The 23,348-nt window shown below is 43.9% G+C and overlaps 1 protein-coding gene across 1 annotated transcript in view; it reads left to right on the plus strand.

The window, feature by feature from the left end:
• The window catches only part of LOC144807693 (uncharacterized), a 69,870-nt gene extending 55,643 nt beyond the window's left edge, over nt 1-14,227 (plus strand). Inside the window, exons 2-3 of the mRNA XM_078673337.1 lie at nt 9,651-9,729; nt 10,210-14,227. Coding sequence (XP_078529463.1) covers nt 10,904-12,904 — 2,001 coding nt within the window. The 5' untranslated portion in view covers nt 9,651-9,729; nt 10,210-10,903 and the 3' untranslated portion in view covers nt 12,905-14,227. The remainder of the gene's footprint in view (nt 1-9,650; nt 9,730-10,209) is intronic.
• The last annotated feature ends 9,121 nt before the right edge of the window (nt 14,228-23,348 follow it).

Raw genomic sequence — 23,348 nt, forward strand, 5'->3', positions numbered from 1 at the left:
CCCACGTTGGTAATTCAATGGCTGAGGGGGCAGCCAAATCCGCAGTAGCCACTTGTTCAGTAGCAGCAAGCATTAGGTCTTTGACTAAAATTGATGATGGTATTTTGGTGGCTGTAGCTGAGACGAAGGAGGAAACAGAGTTACCCCAAGGTTTCCCTTCATGCTATACATATCACTTGTCTTCCGATCAAGTCTCATTTGCAACTATTCTGTCAGTTGGGGAGCGGCTGATTCCCAACGAGGACCACAGACTTTCTTTGATCATTGCCGCTCATGAAGGCGTGACTTCTGCCCATGCCGGAGTAACTGCGACAATTTCACTTTTACAGCAACGTTTCTGGTGGCTTGGTTGATATAAACAGGCACGTAAATATGTTCTTTCTTGTGATATTTGTCAACAAATTAGGCCTTCTACTGTTATACGTCCACCCTACACTCAACTTTACATCTCTAAGAAGCAGCCATTTGGTTGCATTTATCTTGATCACTGCTGTCCTTTGACGTCTGATACTGCTTTTAAACACATCTTGGTTGCAGTGGATTCGTGCACTCGATTCCTTTGGGTTTGACCGCAACGCAGTGCTGACACTCAAACTGTTATAAAAGATTTGCGTGTCTTTGTTGGGACATTTTCCTGTTGCACCTTCCATTCTGACCAAGGTCCTGTGTTTGCCTCTAAAGCTTACCGGGATGCAATGAAGTCTCTGGGGGTGTAGGTGAAATTCTTGTGTCCTTATCGGTCTTTTTTTGTCCTTTTTAGAGTTTTATATAGCGCAAACTAGACCCGAGGATTTCAGGTATCAGAGAGCTTTACAAGAGCACCGGTTTCATTATAGATGGACACATTCATTTATTTTTGTTAGGCACAGGGAGATTAAGTAATTTGCCTAGAATCACTGGATGTTGAGAGTGGTTGCCGAAACTTAAACCCGGCTCCCCAGCTTCGAGGTCAAACGCTCTAGCCGTAAGGCCACATCCTCTCCCCAATTTATAGCAAGCCAAACGTCAACATCCAAAGCCCAACGGAAAACATTTAAACTCTAGGATATCAAATTTAACTGTGGGTTAAAAAGAAGTTGATGTCGTCAAACATTCCCCAAGCGCATGTTGCATGCGAAGCGAAATCAAGGAACGTGCACTTAGCTTCTCTGTGTCCTGCACTCTGTCTTGATGCAATTCCTCCACGGGAGCCGGCTCGAAGGAGTTCTCCGCTATTTCGGAAGATCTCCGTGAAAGGCGATGACGCAGCGGGAGGCTTGTTCGTAGGGGAAGTCCTCACGCTGCCATTGCGACGAAAGGAAATGAAAGCCAAGCAATGAGTGTTGTGGAGAATGGCTATTTATGGGCAATCGTTGTGCGTAGGCGGGCATGTTGTAGCAACATGTCTAGCAACGTTGCTTCACCACGAGATTAGCTGCAGCATGCCCCAGTCTCGTGTGTTGCCCTGGGAACCGGGAACAAAGCTGATGTGTGTTTTTCTTTAGCGTGTACCAGTTCTTTTTAAAATAGAACATTCTCTTACGACTGCCATTTGGAGTTTACAAAGCATTTGGCAGCTTGAATTGGCCTAAGAAATGGATGCCCCCAATGTTAAGGAGCAATGGCAAAGTTAGTTGGTCTAACATACAAGCATTGGTAAAAGCAAACATTCTTTTAAACATACATTGCAACATGGTTAATGTAGAAACCCTGGGGATGTCTACAGATGACACAAGCCACCACGGACCCTGTGTGATGTGTCTTCCTGACACTCATGGGTGTCATAAAATCTGGGGTGCCTATAACCTGGTACTAGGGACTTATAAGGGTACCCCAGTATCCAATGTGGGGTGTACTTAAGTACTGAACATGACAATTTAGGGAGAAAGCAGATAACATGGGGTCCTGATTAGCAGGATCGCAGTCAGACTAGTCAAATATAGCTTAGCACCAGGAAAAAAGTGGGGGTAACCTTAGAAGCAGATCCTACTTTCCTACAGTAAACTATTAAATTTTACTAATAATACATATGTCAATTTCACTCCAATTTATACAACAGTAGACATACTGTTGAACACAGGGGAGGTAAAATGTACTAGTCCCACTCCACGCAGTGCAACAGTAGAGAAATTGTTGGATTGCAGAGGGGTAAAATTTACAATTCCCACTCCACTTAGTGCAACTGTAAAGAAAGTGTTGGATTAGGGAGGGGTAAAAGTTACTATTCCCACTCCACTCAGTACAGCTTTAGGGAAAGTAGTGAATTGCAGAGGGGTGAAATTTACTATTCCCACTCCAGTCAGTGTAACAGTATGAAAAGTGTAGGTTTGTGGAGGGGTAAAATGTACTATTACCACTCCAGTCACTAATTCACTTCAACAAAATAAAATAATTTCAGAAACAGACTAAATAACAAAATAAATGTAAATTTAAAAACTATATATTTTTCAAATAATGAAATATTTATTACAATGTTTAATACATATAAATTACTACAAATATTATTGTAATTAAGATACACTATTTTTTTCTCTGACCAGGTCCCCAATCTTCGGACCAAGGTAGATCTTGCTGGCACAACCATCACTTCCCCAGTGTTTGTGCGTTTTACTTAGCTGTTCCTTTATAAACGCGAAATTCATTGAGTTCCTGTAAAACAGGCAAATGTTCATTGTTGTCAAATAGTGTTTCAGCCACCGCTGTACTGACACTATCTAGGTCTGGTACCTACATTCTCACACCAAACAGGAGTTCATAAGGAGTACAACCCCCCTAGGGATTTTACTTGGCATGTTGTTAAGTGCCCTCTGAACAACATTGCTTTTGAGGACTGCTTAAGTCATGGTTTTTCCTCTCAACTACCGAATTTTCCTCAGGTTGGTAGGGGAGGAGTACTGCAAGGCCACACCCAAACCTCCCATGGCTTCCTTGTAAGCCAGAGAGCTAAAGGCCAGACTATAGTTGCAATGTAGTGTGCTATTGAGTATGTTCCAATGAAGACTCGCAAATCCTTTATTACAGTTTGAGCATCAGCTGAGCACTGTGGCCAAACCCACAGGAATCTGGATCATGAATTCACTGCCACCCAGATGTACTTGTAAGCCCCATCTGATTGTAAGGCACCGCAGCGATCCCAATACACACATGCCAAGGGCTTGTCTTAAATCAAATGAGATGTCTGTGCTGGACGTGCCAAGGTGGAGCCCTTCATCTGCTGGCAGATGTTGCATTTAAGGACAAAATCCTTGGTCTGTTTTGATAGAACTGGCCACCAATAGCGGTACTTCAGTAATTAAACTGTACCAATAATCCCTGCATGAGCGAACCCAGACCCTACTAGTGTGCTCACTGACTGGTTTTAGCCAGCCTGCCGCCACAGACGAGTTTCTGACCCCTTGGGTGAGGGCCTTTGCTGTCAGAAACATATCCTGCCCGGGTAGAGGATTTTTTACACCCCCTCCCACAGGATGACCTACAGATTAGCATTCCAAGGCAGGTCCAAGAGACAACCGCCTTTGGTATGCCAATCTGGATTCCCTCACAGGAGAGGATGCTGACCGCCTTTGACCAGGGCCCATTTGGCACTTGAGCAAGGCAGGAAAATGAGTAGTCAGATAGGCGTGTTCACCTCCAGGCTAGTACCACCCTTCAGGGGGACTACCTGAAATTATCACAACCTTTCAGAGTCTGCCATCTTTGTGATGGCCAACTGAAGAACTCCTGAAAGTAGTGACCCCTCACCCCCCCTCTCGAACCGAACTACAAGACCCAATAGAACTATGGAAGCCATGTCGCCTGTCGAAGCGACCAAGCTGGCCTCCTCGTACACCACCCCATCTTCGCACCCCCCCCAGTCCTCGATCCAAGTAATCACTGGACTCAGAAGTGATCACCCCATCCGGAAACCCCCTAGACCCCCACCCTCCCTCATCAACATCCCAACTATCCCCCTCATGAACAAACCAAAAGAAGAGTCACCCCTGACCAACTGCATGCTCATTAACTGCAGGTCAGCTACTAAACATGCCACGGAGTTAGCGGAATCCATCCTCAAACATGGCATTGATATAGCCTTCATCACAGAGACTTGGCTGAACGACACCTCTCCTCCAATCATGGATATGCTTGTACCCCCGGGCTTCTCTATAATCAACAAAGATAGGCCAGACCAGAAAGGTGGGGGACTAGCAATCATTCACAACAACAACCTATCTGTGACGGAAATTGACACCTTCAAGTACAACTCCTTCGAATGCCTAGCCACCAACATTATCACCAGTAACAATAATTCACTACTCTGTCATCTCCTATACCACCCTCCTGGCAACACCCCCTCGTTTATGGAACACTTCTCAGACCTGGTCACCCACTGCTCTCTACGAGACAGCAACAACCTAATTCTCGGAGACCTCAACATGCACTGGAATAATTTAAACAGCGCACCAATACAAAACCTGAACAAACTATTACAGAACAACGACCTCACCCAGTACTGCTCAGAAGAAACCCACAACAAAGGTGCAATTCTGGATGCCATCATCGCCCAACATAACGTAATCACATTAGACCGCATCCTACCTGTCGACTGGTCAGACCACCACTTAATCTTATTCCGCATCTCCCAACCGATCATGCGCCAACCTCCCATCCAAGACCCTCCCACATGGACAAGAAACCTAACACAGATCAACATGGATGACCTGGAAGAAAAAATAACCACTCTCCTCCCCACCCCCCAGGTTGGTCTCTCCACAACAGACCTCACATCCCACTACAACACAACCATGTCCTCTATCCTAGACCAACTTGCCCCCCTGAAACTGAAAAAATCCAGGAACATCCCCTCCAGATCCTGGTTCAACAAGGACATTAACGACGAAAGGAGGCAGCTTAGATCCACAGAACGTCTATGGAGAAAGGATCCCTCTGCTAACCTCTGTGAAAAACTCAAAACTGCAAGAAGAGTGTACAAAAAACATATCATTAAGGAAAAAACCAGTTTCTTCTGCACCGCCCTCGATTATGCGAAAAACAGGCCAAAAGAACTCTTTAACATCATCAAGCAGCAAACCTCCAAACCCTCTTCAACCCCAGTGCAGGCCTCCAAAGTTCTATGCGACAACTTCGCAACCTTCTTCAACGAAAAAATCAACAAGATCGAGCAATCACTCGGCACCATCCTCAATCACGCCTCTAAAAACTCAGCCCCAGCAATTGAAACCACCTCTAGCTTGCGTCCCACTAAAACCTGGAGAACCTTCGACCTCGTACCTGTAGCTGAGATTCTCAATCTAATCTCCTCCTCCAAACCCTCTTCACACATCCTCGACCCTGTACCCTCTCAACTGACCAAAAAGCTGAAACTCTCCCTCGCACCACGATGGTGCGAAATCATAAACAGTTCCTTAAAAACTGGCATCATACCGGATTGTCTCAAAGTCGGACAAGTCACACCTTTACTCAAAAAGCCTGGCCTAGACCCCAACGACCTGAACAACTTCAGACCGGTTTCCAATCTCCCCTTCCTAGCCAAACTCCTCGAAAAATGCGTTCTCCAGCAACTGAATCGGCACCTGGACAATATCAACCTGCTAGACCAACACCAATCAGGCTTCAGAAAAGGATGTAGCACTGAAACTGCGATCCTTAACATCGTGGATGACATCCTCAAATCCCTTGACTCTGACCAATGTTGCCTACTCATTCTCCTAGACCTCTCGGCAGCCTTCGACACTGTGGATCACAATCTTCTCATCAAGGCTCTCAAAGACCGAGTAGGTGCAGACGAGGTGGTCCTTCAATGGTTCTCTTCCTTCTTTCATGGTCGCTCCCAAAGGATAAAAATCAAATCCTTTACGTCCGACCCACTCCCCGTCAACAGAGGCGTCCCCCAAGGCTCAGTACTCTCTCCTCAACTGTTCAACATATACATGGAACCCCTCACAACCATCCTACAAAGAGCCAACATACCCTTCCACCTATATGCTGACGACACCCAGATCTACCTGGAAACCTCCTCCATTAAAGACATCCTAAGACTCAACAACACTCTCAAAGAAGTTCAACAATGGCTTGCCACAAACCACCTTAAACTTAATCATGAAAAAACCGAAATCCTCCTTATCTCCAACAAAGATGAAAACCCGCAAATCAGAGAGTGGCTGAAAGCTATAGATGCTCTCAATGGCAATCTCACCCTGGCTAACTCAGTAAAATCTCTAGGAATCACCCTCGACCAAAAACTAACCATGACAAATCACATCATGACCTCTGCCAAGAGTGCCTTCCTTAATTTGAAGCTCCTCAACAAAATCAAACCTTTCATCCCACCCACGGACCTCAAGCAAGCCACCCAATCACTGGTGTTATCTAGACTGGACTATGGGAATGCAGTTCTCTCCGGTACAGCTCTCTCCCGCCTAGCCCCACTCAAAACAACTCTCAACGCGGCTGCCAGAATGGTCACCGGAGTAAAAAAGTACGACCACTTATCTCCCGCACTCAGAGAACTAAAATGGCTCCCAGTGGAATTGCGTGCCAACTTCAGAACCGCCTGCCTTACTCACAAAGCCTTACACACAGGGAAACCAGAATACCTGGCCTCCAAGCTCAAGAAAGCCGGCCAGTCAAGAAACCTTAGGAGTTCCAACACCCTCCTACTAATCCCTCTGAAAACACGCAAGCAAAAAACTGCAGCTCGTTCTTTCGCAGGAAACGCACCCAAAATATGGAACTCCATCCCGGTTGACATCAGGACTACTCCCTCCTTCATAAAATTCAAAAGACTCCTAAAAGACTTATACCTCAACCGTACCTTCCCAAACTGAAATCCGAAGTGCACAAGCTGACACCTTGCTGCCAACAGACAATTGCTCCAACATTCCCATCCTCATTCACGCCCCTTAACCCCCTACTCTCCTCCACTCACGGAGGAAAACGGAGCTCAGGACTTTACCCTCGGATCGAAACTACATCGGAACCACTCTACCTCAATGTGCTCCGAGGGACGCACAGCACACTGGAACTTTTGATCACTTACGCTTTCTTGTTCCTCTTTTATGTGTTTTTTCTACTCGCTGTAAAGCGCTCTGATACCTTCGGGTCTGGCTAGCGCTATATAAAACCTCTTAAATAAATAAATAAATAAATAAATAAAAGTGATATTGGGGGTGTAGGACCCCAGGGGTCAATAGCTGAATGGCTATTTTCCTAGACTCTGCTAACGCCCCTAAATCTAGTATTTATGGGAGACCCTGGCATCAGGAGATCAGATCCTGCCGACCTAAAAGAAGATAGACGGACGTGAAGACTCGCAAGAAACAAGAACAGAAGATCCAGCAACTGACTTAGCGGCGACCCTGCCAACCTGTCTGTTATTAGACAGTTGCACCAAAACACAACTTGTCCTGCAGCTGCGGTGTCTCCAAACCCTGGGAGAACTGCCAGCACTTCGGCCAAGAACTAGAAACTCCTGTGTAACAGCAGAGCTGCTCCCCTGCACCTTGTAGGTACCAAGAAAGAACTGTAAGGCTCCAAGACTGTGAAAACCCGACATTGGAAAGCATCGCTATACCTGAGCCACCTAGCACCTGGGTGAAGTAGGCCGACAGTGCCAACCCAGTCACCAGACCCGATGCCCACCTTGAGTTTCACCTCTGTGGACATATCAATGCCACTTGCGGCCTCTGCTTGCAGGCCCCCTCTACCGCGACGCTCCCTGTGACAAAACCTGATGCCTAAAGGCACTTCTGCACCCGTTACCCGTGGCCCAAGGAGACGAGGACTGAAGGCTTCTCCATGTCCCGCAGCATTGTATGGCCTGAATCCCCCTGTTGGTTCAGCCCGTCTGGGCTCCCAATCCAAACCTGCAGTCTCCTTTCATGCAGACTGATCCCCATAGACTAACATTGGGCACCGGACGCTGTATTTTACCACTGCAACCTGCTGCCCTGGGGTCACTGGAGGTGACCTGCTGGCGCTGCCTTGGACCTTGCCCCATACTTACCTTAAGTCCAAGAGATTGGTCTCGTAAGTATCATTACTCTACTGTATCCCATACTTGTTTTTCCTCCCGTAAGATAACATTGCAGCTTCTGAAAATGGACGAAGTGTTGACTTTTTAAAATTGAAAGAATTTCTATCTCGAAATGTACTTACCTGATCATATTGATTCTGCCGCTTACATATATATAAATGTATTTGTTATTTTTATAAATTGGGGGATCTCCTTATTGAGTTATGTGCATCGTTTATTTATTGTATGTGTATTTTACAGATGTCTAACATTGATCTCTGATAAGCCTAAGGCTGCTCGGCCTCACTACACCCTTGAAGAGCATCTTGGGATTGCTAGAGCAAACCCTGTCCACTTATAAGGAATATGTGAACTCTTTGTACAGTATACCTCTTTTTGGTGTACTATATAAAGATCCAGCTTCTGACACTCCTCTGTTTGTTCCTCATAAGCACCTACCTGTGCACCTCCTCTGTTTCTACCTCATAAGCACCTACCTCTGCACATTCCCTGTTTATTCCTCATAAGCATCTACCTGTGTTTCTCCTCTGTTTGTACCGCATAGGTACCTGCGTGTGCACCTCTTCTGTTTGTACCTCATAAGCAGCTACCTGTGCACCTCTGTTTACTCCTCATAAGAACCTACCTATACACCTCCGTTATTTACATCTTATAACCACCTACTTGAGCACTGCCTGTGTTTGTGCCTCACAAGCAGCTACCTGTGCGCCTCCTCTCTTTATACCTCATAAGCACTTACCTGTGCTGCGCCTCTGTTTATACCACATAATCACCTACATGTTTACCATCTTTACTTATACATCGTAATTAACTACCTATTCGACTCCTTAGTTTATACCTCATAAGCGCCTACCTGTGCTCCTCCTCCGTCTATAGCTCAAAAGCACCTACCTGTGCACGTCATCTGTTTGTACCTTGTGAGCTTCTGCAATGAAGCTTGTAATCCTACACAGACAGCAACGGGCACATGATTATCAGGCAATTATCTGGTATCTGCTGTGTGAATGCATCAAGTATGTTCCCCTTATTCAGCTAAAAAATAACCTGTTAAATGAGTACACAGACATTGTGGGCGGGTAATAACAGGGAACAAGTTAAACCTGGATGTAAGAAATGCCTTAAGGTAGAAATGCTATATTCAGCTGCGGATGACGGATACCTCCTTGCGCGCTGCCAAAACCCGTCCGGCCAAAGAGTAGCCTACTCTGCACAAAAGAGACAACACTAAGTCAGATACCCCTGAAAGGAAGAAAAAAAAAGATGAATATGCAGACATCTGCTGGCTGCACTGATATGTCAGATACATTATTGGTTGTCATAAAGTCTCAATAATAAGGACTAAATACCTGTTATGATTGAATATTAACTTATAGATCAGTGTTTGTTTGCTTTATCTGTGCTTACAATGTAAAGGTCGGGCATTAATATGAACCACTCGTGGTTTTACAGCAAGAGCTGTGGAAGGAGCTGCGGCTTGAAATGCAACAAGGTCTGAACTTTAGATACTTTAGGAAGAACTAAAGAATCTCTTGTGTATGTATTGTGTGCGTCCAGAACCAGGCCCTGCAATTTTAACTAGTTTTAGGGAGATGGACGGATGTTACAGCAATAACATGATAATGTTCCAATCTTTCAGATTAGAAGAAACCAGAAATTCTTGAACCAACCCCGGCGTGGGCTGAGATGGTGGCAGCGATTACTTAACGAACAGCAAGGTAAAGACAAGAGTTGGTACTTGAGCTGATATAATGTGAACAGGAAAGCACTGAAGTATGTGAATGCAGTTACCTTTCTTATGTACTTCCAGAGGAGTCAACTTTGTTGTACACTTTCTGAAACTAAATAAACAACTGTACACCCTGTTCTCTCTTTTTCCACAATCTGTTGTTGTGTAAATGAAATCTTGTCCACGTGCCTCTATCTAAAGCTTTACCTCTAGCACGTGGTGCTCCGTGAGTGCTCTTTCTTTACTAAGTTACTCTGTGAGCACTGGTAATTCACCTCCTTTTCAGAAGTTAATAAGATATGACATGTTCAACAGAATGTTTGCTTAAATATCTGTGTATGGTGAAATAATAATCGCTAAGTTTCAAAGATGGTGAAATTGAGATGTCGTTAAAAGCCAGTTAAATATTGTGTATTCATATTATGTTACATTTGCATTTCGTAATTTTAAATCTCTTTACATCCAACAGAAAACAATCTTTGAAAGCATGAAATGCTTTTGAATAACAGCTATTGTTCTGTAAATCTACAAGCAATGGTCAGAAATAATAAACTTCAGTATTCAGGAAAACATCAGCGCAGTTAGAGACGGACAGACCTGAACATAAACTGACAGATCCTGGAAGAGGCTGTGAAGGATAATTCAGTGGATGTAAGAGTCTGAGCTGTGCACCTCCACGACACAGGACTGAGGAAATGACCTCTAGAAAATTAAGGCAACAACACTGACAAACCACCTTCAGCTGTGATTATGGGATCGGTATAATGTGGTTACAGCAGTGCATTGATTCCTAAAATGATAACAGACCATCATTCAATGCTCTATGTGTATTGTAAACTCTTCCTGGCTATACCACAGCAACCAGTGTAGAGCACAACAGAGTGGAGACAAACAACTAAAGCGTAAAAGAAAGAGGAGTTCTGCTGTCTAACATTTAGAGCATTGTCCCTATTGCACCAATGAGAAGGATTTATTTTTACCCACAAGTGTCAAAACCTGTTATCCAATCCAAAGACAACATCTCTTGCAAGGAAGCCTGTCTAATATTATGAGTGGGGCAAGTGTTTAGTGGCCATTGTACTTTATTTTTAAATTGGAAATCAAATGTTGTAAATGCCAACAAATGCAGGAAATGTGGGAATAATACAAGTGCTTTATCAACCATGATGGCCCTTCAGGAAACACAGTCATGGGATGTAGACAAATATATACCCGACCCAGAGACACTAATCAAGAAAGAAGAATCATACACATGCAGCGAAAGCTTTAGTTTCTCATCCAGATTAAAGTGCCATCGGCAAACACACACAGGCGAAGAGCTGTTCAGATGCAGTGAATGTGTAAAGAGCTTTAGGCTGTTATCAACCCTAAAAAGACATCAGCGAATGCACACAGGGGAAAAACCATTCAAATGCAATGAATGTGGGAAGAGTTTTAGTCAGTTATCAGATCTCCAAAGACATCAGCGAACGCATACAGGGGAAAAGCCATACCACTGCAGTGAATGTTTGAAGAGCTTTAGTCAGTTATCACATCTCTACAGACATCAGAAAACACATGCGGGGGAAAAAACATACAACTGCAGCGAATGTGAGAAGAGTTTTAGTTGGTTATCACACCTCCAAGTACATCTGCGAACACACACTGGGGAAAAGCCATTCAAGTGCAGTGAATGTGTGAAGAGCTTTAGGCTGTTATCAGATCTCCAAAGACATCAGCGAAAGCACACAGAGGGAAAGTCTTACCATTGCTGTGAATGTGTGAAAAGCTTTAGTCAGTTATCACACCTCTACAAACATCAGAAAACACACACAGGGGAAGAAACATACAACTGCAGCGAATCTGAGAAGGGCTTTAGTTGTTTATCACATATCCAAGCACATCAGCAAAAACACACAGAAGAAAGGCCATTCAGATGCAGTGAATGTGTGAAGAGGTTTAGGCTGTTATCAACCCTGAAAAGACATCAGCGAACACACACAGAGGAAAAACCATTCAAATGCAATGATTGTGTGAAGAGCTTTAGTCAGGTATCAGATCTCCAAAGACATCAACGAATGCACACAGGAGAAAAACCATACCAGTGCAATGAATGTTTGAAGTGCTTTAGTCAGTTATCACACCTCTACAGACATCAGAAGACACACACAGGGGAAAAAACATACAACTGCAGCGAATGTGAGAAGAGCTTTAGATGGTTATCACACCTCCAAACACATCAGCGATCACACACTGGGGAAAAGCCTTTCGGGTGTAGTAAATGTGTGAAGAGGTTTAGTCGATCGCCAGACCTGCAAAGACATCAGCGAACACACTCTGAGGAAAAACCATACCGTTGCAGTGAATGTGGGAAGAGCTTTAGGCAGTTATCAATCCTACACGGACATCAGCGAACACACACTGGGGAAAAACCATACCATTGCAGTGAATGTGTGAAAAGCTTTAGTCAGTTATCAATCCTACGCGTACATCAGCGAACACACACTGGGGAAAAACCATACCATTGCAGTGAATGTATGAAAAGCTTTAGCCAGTTATCAGCCCTCCAAGTACATCAACAAACAAACACAGGGGAAAAACCATACCACTGCAGTGAATGTGAAAAGAGTTTTGGTCAATTATCAATCTTACAAAGACATCAGCGAACACACACAGGGGAAAAGCCATACCACTGCAATGAATGTGTGAAGAGCTTTAGTCAATTATCAATCCTTCAAGTACATCAGCGAACACACACAGGGTTAAAACCATACCACTGCAGCGAATGCGTGAAGAGCTTTAGACAGTTATCACAGCTCCAAAGACATCAGCGAACACACACAGGGGAAAAGCCATACCATTGCAACGAATGTGTCAAGAGCTTTAGTCGGTTATCACACCTTCAAACGCATCAGCTAACACACACAGGGTTAAAACCATACCATTGCAGTAAATGTGAAAAAAGCTTTAGTTGGTTATTACACCTCTACAGACATCAGCGAACACACACAGGGGAAAAACCATTCAAGTGCAGTGAATGTGTGAAGTGCTTTAATCAATTATCAGACCTACAAAGACATCAACGAACACACACTGGGGAAAAACCATTCAGGTGGAGTGAATGTGTGAAGAGCTTTAGTCAGTTATCAGACCTACAAAGACATCAACGAACACACAGAGGGTAAAAATCATTCAAGTGAAGCGGATGTGTTAAGAGCTTTAGTCACTTATCAGAGCAACAAAGACATCACCGAACACACACAGGAAAAACTATTCAAATGAAGGGAATGTGCAAAATTCTTAAGTCAATTGTATGAGCTACAAAAACATCATTGAACACACACTAGGGAAAAACCATACGACTGCAGTGTATGTGTGAAGAGATTTAGTTGGTTATCACACCCCCAAAGGCATCAACGAACACACACATGGGATAAAACATTCAACTCTAGTTAATGTGTGAAGAGCTTTTGTCAATGACCAGCCCTACAGGGATATCTGAGAACACACACATGGGAAAACCATACAATTGCAGTGAATGTATGAGAGCTTTAGTTGGTTATTATACCTCCTAAGACATCAGCAAACTAACACAGGGTTAAAATCATACCATTGCAGTAAATGTGTGAAGAGCTTTAGTCAATCTTCAGAGTTCAAAAGACATCAGAAAACACACACCGGGGGAAACCATTCAAGTCCAGTTAGTAAGAGAAGAGCTTTAGTTGGTTACCAAGCCTACAAAACCATCAGCGAAGTACAGAAGATGATAAAGTTACAATTATGTGGGGCATTCAAATGCCGGAGGATGTTAAGTAGAAGATAGACACCCCGACTAGCAGAATGGAAGCAACACAGATATTTGTAGAATAATTGTGTCTACTCAGTGATTGATCAATTCATTTCTCTACAGATAAGAAAAAGAAATGAAGTTGCAGGAAACACATTAAGACATTAGCAGAGGGCAGACCAAAAGGAAAGAAATAGTGTTGTTTTTTACTTTGGTAAAGTAGAGTTCTAAAGAACAACATCCACACACACCTGTTCATGCTACTTTTAAAATCCACACTATGGACAGGGCTTGGACTAACGAGGGTATTTTCAGCTAACTTTAGGGATTAGTTCTAAAACCTATAAACCCAACACACTCGAACTGATTTAACTGACAGGCATTGGAGAATATTCATAGTTAATTGTGGGCTTTAGGTGCTTTATTCAACATTGATGGTTTCACTGCTGCAGCCAGAGAACAGAGAAATGAAAGAAGGACATTGTGATCTCAATCTCTCTGGGATAATGCTTGCAGTGCACATGTACCTCCCAAGACCTGACACAGGAGAAGCGATGCTCCTTTCCATCATCACATGCATCTGTAAATGCACCCACCATAGTGGCACTTCCCCAGTGATGTTCAACAGCTGGATCCTTGGGGATTTGACCGCTCACCACTGACTATGTAAATAATTCATTGTTTGATTAATTGCTTGTAAAAATATTTTATGAGTTTCTTATTTGCAGTGAATCATTTGACCAAATCCTAACTGTGGCATGGATAGAATTAGTGCAATATGGCAAAATTATTGATATGAGAAAAATATGTTGAAATGTTTACTTCTAATGAGGCTTCTCAAGATTTGACAGTTAAGTAAAGATTAAATATTTAGCACTAAAGTATTTAAGCTCCTATCAGCTAGAATCCACAAATATCGACTCTCTGTTATGCATTTCTGCAACCTTGAACTTGGAAAGAAATCTGGATTCAGAAGAAAAGGAACACAAATGATAGTCAGGTTTGTGTTTGCGAGCTAAAAAGAACCCTCTTTTTTATAAACTCTGCTGGTAAATGAAAGAACTTAAAAAACATATGCTGCCTCATGAGCAGAGTGAAAGTTTCTGATGCATTTTAGCCTTTGTCAGACCAGAAATAGGATAGACCGTAGCATTCAGAATCATCTGAAATTTGCTTTTGTGTTGCTGGAGCCACCAAATACAGTGTTCTCATAACCCAGCTTTGGATAGAGGAAGGAGTTTACCGATAACATATTCATGTGAGAAGAAAGAAAAGGAAACATCTTCAGTAGCCAAAGATGATAGAAACGAATGCATTCCACTGAGTTCATTTTAACAAAGTGCCTAGTCATTGCTGCTGTGCATCATCACAACCATCTTGTAGTGGTAGTTTGGGATGAGGTCACTGTCAGAACTTGGAAATGAAACTATTAGTTGCTGTTAAATACCAGACTGAGCACAGCACTTCTATGCCGCCAGAGTTCTGTCCGTCCTGGCATGTTTTGCATTGAAGGTTTTGTGAACCAGTGAGAGTCAAGCGTCTCTGCACCTTTGACTAATGAGAGACCACTTCTCATGGATTCTTCTCCCTGATGATTCCTCACCTATAGCATAATCCCAGGTGCCAGTCTGGATCAGGAATCTTCAAGACTATCACATTGCCGGTAGGAGACGCTAGCATTGCATCAGTAGCAAAAGCAGCATCCAATGACATCACCAAAGCATCCCAGCACAAGGTCATCGATTCCCTTTTTTCTGGTCCTGAGGTGCTGGTCCAGATCTTACTCTCTCAAAGAGTGTTATGTTTTCCCATAGGCATTTTCCAACAAGTGGAGTATTGTGTCTCCTCCCTAGAGATCAGGGTTCAAACCCTTTACAGACTGGGAAGGACAGATATCTAAAACAGATCCCCTCTTCGTCTACCTCTAGTGCTTCGATTCAGACCACGACTACTGGTCTTGTTACTCCTGCCAGAGCAAGCACCTGAAGGCCGTCAAGTACCATGAGGCGAGGTGCTTCATAGTCTGGGCCAGGGACGAAGAGTGCAGTTGACACCGCTTCTGACAACACTACAGGTAAAAATGGAAAATTTCAAAGACAAACTCTAGCTCTAATGTAACCGGCGTTGGAACCAGGAGACTGTACGGTGTCAATCAACCTCTAGGATGCGTACTTCTACGTCCTGGTCCTGCATTTGCATCAGAGGTATCTGTGTTTTGTTCGGGGTTCTAGCATTTGAGTTAACATCGGCACCTCAAGATTTCAGAGGTGATGGCAGTGGTTACAATCCATCTCTGAAGGTCGGGTGCCCCTATTTTCCCAAACCTGGATTATTGGCTAATCAAAGTTGGATCTCCAGAGGCGGTATCTCCCCATCTACAGTCACGTGTAGCCCTACTGTTTGACCTGGGTTCTGGACAAAGGAGCCAAATTTCCCACCTGATGCCCACAACTCCAGTTCATATGGTCAGTACTGGACACCGCTCTTCTCCAGGCCTTTACTCTTCCTCAAAGGACTGCAATGGTTCCTTCTCTCCAACACATCGTGAGAGTCACAGTTCTGAAGGTCGTCTGACACCCAGGTCCGATAGGTCTCTGCATTCTCCTAGTCTTGCATGTTCCTTGGCACATGTGAACCCTGCAGTGGTGCCTCTATGGGCAGTGGCTATAGTACGGGGGAGACTTGTCTGACTCCATCATAATCTCCCCCAGTGCTGCAACAGAAGTGGTTTGCTGATTATGAGTGGCGTCCACTATAGGTATTAGCTTAGGATATCTTCACCTGTTGGGGTACTCCCCATGTGGACTTGTTTGCCTTTTTGGAAACTGCTCAATGCCAGCTGTTCTGTGCCCGTCAGTATCCCTTCATGTGGTGTTGAGGTGAAACATTCAACTGCACTACACATTTCTCTTCATTTCTAGTGTTCTGTGGAAGATACACCAAGACCCGGTTCTAAGTAATTCTCATCGCCCTAGATTGGCCAAGGGGAGTGTGGTATGAAGACCTTCAGCGCTTCCCTAGATGTTCCCTTCTCAAGCTGCCATGCAGACTAGACCTCCTCTCCCAGTTGGAGAGAATGGTGCTGCATCCCAATTTCCGAGGTGTTCTCCTTCATGCCTGGAGATTCAGCAGGGACATCTGAACTGCTTGTAGCTGCCACCGGTGGTAGTAGACATCATCTTGTCAGGGTGTCAACCCTCTACTAAGTCCATCATAAGAAAAGGTTACATACCTCCGGTAACACTCTTTCTGTTTTTTCTGGTCTGAATTTTTATTGACTCTCCCACCTTTACGTTTGATTGATGTGTTATAGGGAGAGTTAATAAGATCCCAAATTCATCATCATATTCATTTTATTTTGGTTCGATGAACCATAAAAGTGCACAGTGCAAACAACATTATACGACATTATACAGACATAAAAAGATCATAAAAACAGATCACATCCAGATATCAATGTACATGTAAAAAGAGGAAATAAAGATTCAGTCATAAAATAAAAATTGCCAGACACTGCCCCCAACTGAATCCCAAGACCAGAGACCAAAACCTCAATAAGAGACCTTAGATAACTGTCCCTATAGGGTCCGCTATGTCTCCCAAGTTGTATGTATTATTTCCATTCATTCATACATTTAGGGCTCGATGTAGGTAAATCTCATTTACCGACTCTAGAATACTGAATTTTACCGATTCGGTATTCTAGATTCGGTAAATGTGATGTAGGAAAAAATTCGGTAATTGCCATTGATTCTTATAGGCCTTGAGGCTTATAGGAATCAATGGTAAATACCGATTCGGTAAAATTACCGAATTGTCAAGGGGGACAGGGTGTCACTTTGATACCCTGTTGCACCCCTGATTTTGGCTTGTGTGCCATGTGACACACATATATGCCCTAAGGACTTATTGTTAATTAATCAGAGTTTTAATTCAATTCAGACCTTAACGTGCATATATTTGATTTATGTGCTTTTAATGTTTGATGATTTGTTTACGGTTTCTAAAACCCGAAACAAAGACTAAGGGCCCGATGTAGGACACCAAATACCGGTCAGTAACAGCCGATTTCGGCCGTTACCGACCGGTATTTGGTTTTTAACATGTAGGGGGCCTAAAATTTACCCATTCGGTAAATCTAGATGTAGGTGTCACTGAAAACAGTGGGCACGTATGTGTGTCACATGGAACAGGGGTACATGCACAGATGTGCATGTACACAGAAATTCGTTATTAACCTTAAAATAGTATTTCATGGTAAATAACGAATTCTTAAGGGCCTGTGGCACTGTTTTCAGTGCCACCTACATCTAGATTTACTGAATGGGTAAATTTTAGGCCCCCTACATGTCAAAAACCAAATACCGGTCGGTAACGGCCGAAATCGGCTGTTACTGACCGGTATTTGGTGTCCTACATCGGGCCCTTAGTCTTTGTTTCGGGTTTTAGAAACCGTAAACAAATCATCAAACATTAAAAGCACATAAGTCAAATATATGCACGTTAAGGTCTGAATTGAATTAAAACGCTGATTAATTAACGATAAGTCTTAAAATAGAATTAATTACTATCTTGGCCCCCCTAGACGTAATATCTAAATCAAATGCCATGTCAGCATAAGCCTAGTCTTCCTCATCCGAGAAGCCCTCTTTTCTAGTCAATATAAATTGTCCATCCCTTATTCTAGGAACCCTTTCCTAAAACACCATTTGAAAAAGAGGAATCTAGATAATGCGAACTCTATTGTGTGGTTGAAATTGTATTTCAGTATCTAGGGCCCTCTAGGTGGTATGGGGTCCCTAAGTTCCTGCAGATCTGTACTATCCACAATAGTAAAGTACATGTGCTTCAGTTTCTTCTGCTGTTCCACAGAAGGGACAATTCCAATCGAATTCCCTCGACCAGGGGGGCTAATCATGCCTGAACTGCACATGCAACTTCCTGGCTAGTACTGGCTGGATTTCATCTAAGAAAGTCTCATATCTTTAAATGTCTTTAATCTGTAGGAAATTCCTCGTCAGAATGACCTCTGTTGGGCCCTTCATAAGAGAGGACAGTCTGGAAGCCCTGTAGAAATCCACAAGTTTCTTCTTGGAAATTGCCAGGAAGGTTGTTAAAGGGTCATCCCCTTAGAAACTAGTCCTATACTATTCAGAGTGTCCCTAAGATGAGAAAATAAGGGTAGGCGTTTTGTCCCTAGATTCCCAGTTCTTATAGAGCTTGTCTGTATGGGGTCTACTCTTGAGTCGACGAAATTCTCTTCCAGAAGAGAAGTCTTAAGGCAATGGTCTCTGAAATGGGGCACAGTCCTAAATCTAGTTGGAGCGGAGTCAGGGGGTGCTAAGGGCAAGCATAAAAAAGTCCCCCATGATTTAATTTTCTACCAATACAATTTGTGTAGTAAATGTCTGCCCCATAAGTAATGGCTCCTAAAGACTGGATTTTGTATATTTCCATCATTGGCAAAGAGGCTTAGAGAATGAAGACCTATAGACTTTAGCCAGGTCACCTGTACTTTGTGCTAGTCTCAACCTCTGATTCCCTATGTGAAAGGCCCAGTCCATGTGCTCATTGATTGTAATCCCCAAATTCTCAGATATGCCAGCTTTCTCCAGTAGGATTCCATTCAGCACGGGGTTGGTTCTGGTGGAATGTATGGAATTGAAAACAATACATTTTGTCTTGGCAACAATAATCTCACGACCCCGCTCGATGCAAAACGATTTAAACCCATTGAGTATCCTTTTAAATCCCTATGGGAGATTTTGATAGGAGGAAGGAATCATCAGTGAACATCAGGGCTGGAATTTTGGTAGAACAAAACTTGGGAACGTCGTTGTCATTGACCTCATTTAAAGTATCCACCAACCCATAGATGTACAAACAAAATAGCGTTGGGGCCAACAGACAGCCCTGTTATCCACAACTAGTTACTAAAAATGCTTCAAAAAGCTCCCCTATTTCCCACATCAAATCTGGGCATAGATCTTCTCATGTAGTCTCATGATGAGATTACAGAAGTAGGTGGGAACCCCCATGTTGAATAGAACAGACCAGAGTTTGATTCTCGAACTAGGTTGAAAGCAGATTTTAGATGTACGAAGATCAGACACAGACTGCCACTCTCCAGCACCACCGTTTTCCAGTCGATGAGTTGGAGGCAGAATACCTGGTCAATAGTAAAAGCTCAGTTTCTAAAGTCTGCTTGTAAAGAGCTAAGAGCATCACGGTCCTTTATCCACTCCTTAGCCATTCTTGGGTGACCCCTGAGACAACCTTCTGTATCACATCGATGAGGATAATGGCCTGTAATTCCCCGATAGAAGGGGGAACCTATCTTATACACATGGATTTCAGCAGCAGCCCAGGTCTCAGTGATGGGCATACCACCCAATACAGCATTAAAGATGACTAGGGGTCCCAGACAACAGGTTCAGAGAGATGCACATACCCAGGTATCCTATTGATTCCGGGCGTCTTGTGATAGGCTATGTTTGAGATAGCTCTGCTTACTTCCTCAAGAGAAACCATGGGGAGGTCCTCATTAGCCTTTTTACCAGCCTGGTTTGGGTCATATGATTGAAGATCTACATTATTCACCACCACTACCTCAGGGGGAACCTGGACATCATAGAGTGAACTAAAGTGATCATTCCAGGCTTCGGCCGCAATGTTAGGCTCTAGATTGTTTCTACCTTCCGGATTGCCGATGGTGACTATATTCCAGCATGCTCTTGGATCTTTCTGTTTAAGAGCCTGTCTTGGTCTGTTTGGTGGCATCCTTATACATTAATCTAAAACTTTTGATACGAGTTTTGTCCTTAGATTATATTGCTATTATTAGTATAGATTTGGCTTTTCTACGGTGCCCGTTATACCAGGATGGATTATTATTTTTTGTTCTCTCCGGACCTTCCTCCAGAATAAAAAATGGTACTCAGTGCAGCGACATAACATGAGTGGGTCGCGGCCACTTCCTTGAACCTTTTTCCTGTATTTTCGCCCAATGGATGCATCTCTGTGATGTTGACAGAAGCAATCTAGCATCGAATGGGTCCTTGTGTTTCCCCTGTATATTCCCATCTTGCGCTAGCAGGTTTAATGGCAAGACATTATGGTCGCTATCATGGGGTGGTAAAATAAAAAAATCGAGAACTGAGTCCCACATTTTTGCGTCCACAAAGACAAAATCAATTATGGACTCGGACCCAGCCAGATTAAACATAGCCACATTTATCTGACGTTGCTCGCCCGTTGAAGGAGTTAGAGGGGTATCGCTGTAGCAGGTATCGCTGTAGCAGGTATTGCCCTCTGCCTAACTTTTTTGTCTAAGGTCTCGCTAAATCTGATGCCCAGTGACTCAAATTGGCAATTAAAGTCGCCCCCTATGATCTTGAGGTCGTGCCATTGGAGGGAAGAAAGGATGATTGATAATTGCTCTACTGCTGGGGATTCTTGGCTCCTACTGACTGTTCTTGAGTGTAACTAACCAAAACTAGAGTTCTAGCAGAGGTGAATCTCAGCAATACACACAGATGGTCATGAGACCCCGTCTCTATCTCCCTTACTGAATAACCTAAATAGTTGGCAATTCAGATTGTAAGCCCCCCCCCGAGCGCCTACCTCGCACTGCAGACACAGCAGGTTTGGAAAAGGCCACATAACCTGGTTGCCTGAACTCCTCCATGGCCTGGGTTTCCTGGAATAATACTAAAATATATGTGTCTATAAATGCCCCCCGTTACTGCAATCTAGCTTGTTCCTTAGGCCCTCCACATTCCAAGATGCAACTTTGATGGTATTAGATAAGGTTTTGTGTCTGGCGGAGCCACCCGCTTTTGGCTCTTGCTCATTCACCCTGGGCAGACACCCCATGTTAATAATACTAGTAACATAGCTCAAATCTGTAAGCCCCTGTTTTGCTCCTGCCCTTGGAATCACCCTGCTCCTCCTATCTCCCTTCTTCGTATTGGGAAGGCCTTCATTCTTGGGACAGTGTAGCTCAGTGGCTACGGTGTGGCTTCCGTCAGGCCCTGTTCTACCCACGGTGCATCCTGGCCGGGCAATGTTCTTAGCTACTGTTGGATCAGCCCACTATGTGGGCACTCCCTGCCTTGAGCACCAGGCACTCCCAACAACCTAATCCAGTGAAGTTCTTAATTGAAGGTCTCGGGCCATGCACTCAGCAGGGTCAGGGAGTCAATCCATCCCATCTAAGACCTTAAATCTATTGTTTACAGGTACAGCATATCTACAGGGGCCAGCCATATGAGGGGGGTGTTGGGCACACCTGGGAATAGAGGGCAGGGGGCGTCGTGCAGGGTAATGGAGCCTTCCTAGGAAATGTCTATAAGAATAGCAGTGGGAGGATAGACAATGCTGCACCTGCATCGATAGATCTTTTAAAAACAAATCTGATACCAGTTTTGGATCCCTAAAATTGATGACAATGCAGTCCCCAGTTTGTTTTGTCTTTACAGCCTTTCCCAATCCAGGAAACCCTCCGGGTTAGAGTAATGTCTCCAGCTCCAGTGAGGGAAATCATCAGTGCTTAGAGAGCCAATGTAGAGATTTGTTTTTGAGGTTCTTGTGGGATTCTCCCTGGTTGCTATTCAGTCCCAGGACTCTGGTTAGAACCACAACGTAAGGACATGATGCTGGAGGGAGATTAATAACAGGTAGCTGCGCACCCCAGAGACCTGCTCGCACGTCCCATGTGCTTTGCTGGTAGAACTATTGGCCGGTGGTCTCAATTCCGATCCGGAGCCCTTTGGTCTGTTGACTGAGTTGCTGTTAGACCCTTCCCTGCACTGGGGTAGCACTGCCCCTCAGAATCAGCAATTGGGATTTGAACAGTCTGGCATCCTGTATCCAAGTGACCAGTTTGCCCCCAACATTGTGCGAGAATAGCCCCCCGTACAACTGCTTCAGTAAGTCAAGTTGCATCGAGAGAGGGCTCAGTTCATTGCAAATTATGATTAGGGCTCCCGTTTTTTTGATATTTATTTGTCAACAATTTCCATCTGTATTTATCCATATTTATCTTTCCGCAATCCTATTGGTATTTATCCATATTTATTTCACTTTTTAATAATAAATGGAGTCGTAGCATGGTGTATTTCCACATTTATTTTACTGATAAATAGGCACGCATACTTTAATGCCTGTTGCGTTTGAGCAAATTAAGCAGTCAATATAGCAGAACACTACACCCACATGTAAATATTAGCAATATATAGAAATATATGTTAACATACGTGTACATTTAAGGAAATCCTATCCTGTTTTTTAACTCCCCGTGCTGTTTCTGCGTTCAGATGTTGGCTTGGAATTCATACAGGGCAGTGTCAAAAGTCACTCACGAAAAGCACAATTTTCTTTATTTTTCTGCTTTCAAAAATAAATACAGACAAGAAACACATTGTTTTCTGTATGTATTTAACTGTAAACATCAGAAATGATTGAAAAATGGGAGCCTTGATTATGATTTGATCTTCAACAGAATAGTCCTTGTAAGATCCTCCAGCCAAGGGGGATGCTCAACCTTGAGCGAGGTTTTCGAAACGCTGGAATATGATGTGGCTCCTCAGATGCGACAGCACTGTTAGACTTCAGTGCTTCTTTTTAACTGCACCACTATCGGGTCTTCTCAGGGACTGATGTTTCTCTTGGGAACCTGTAGTACATGAGCGGTTCCATGGGCCCTTCTCTGTGGGCCTGTCGGGACTGGGAGAGAGACCCGCAGCTGCACGCAGGCCGGGCCAGGCAACCTGTGCTTCCACCTCGGTGGAGACCCGCAGCTGCACGCAGGCCGGGCCAGGCAACCTATGCTTCCACCTCGG

This window comes from Lissotriton helveticus, chromosome 1_2, assembly GCF_964261635.1.
Source record: "Lissotriton helveticus chromosome 1_2, aLisHel1.1, whole genome shotgun sequence".
In the NCBI taxonomy this organism is placed as follows: domain Eukaryota; kingdom Metazoa; phylum Chordata; class Amphibia; order Caudata; family Salamandridae; genus Lissotriton; species Lissotriton helveticus.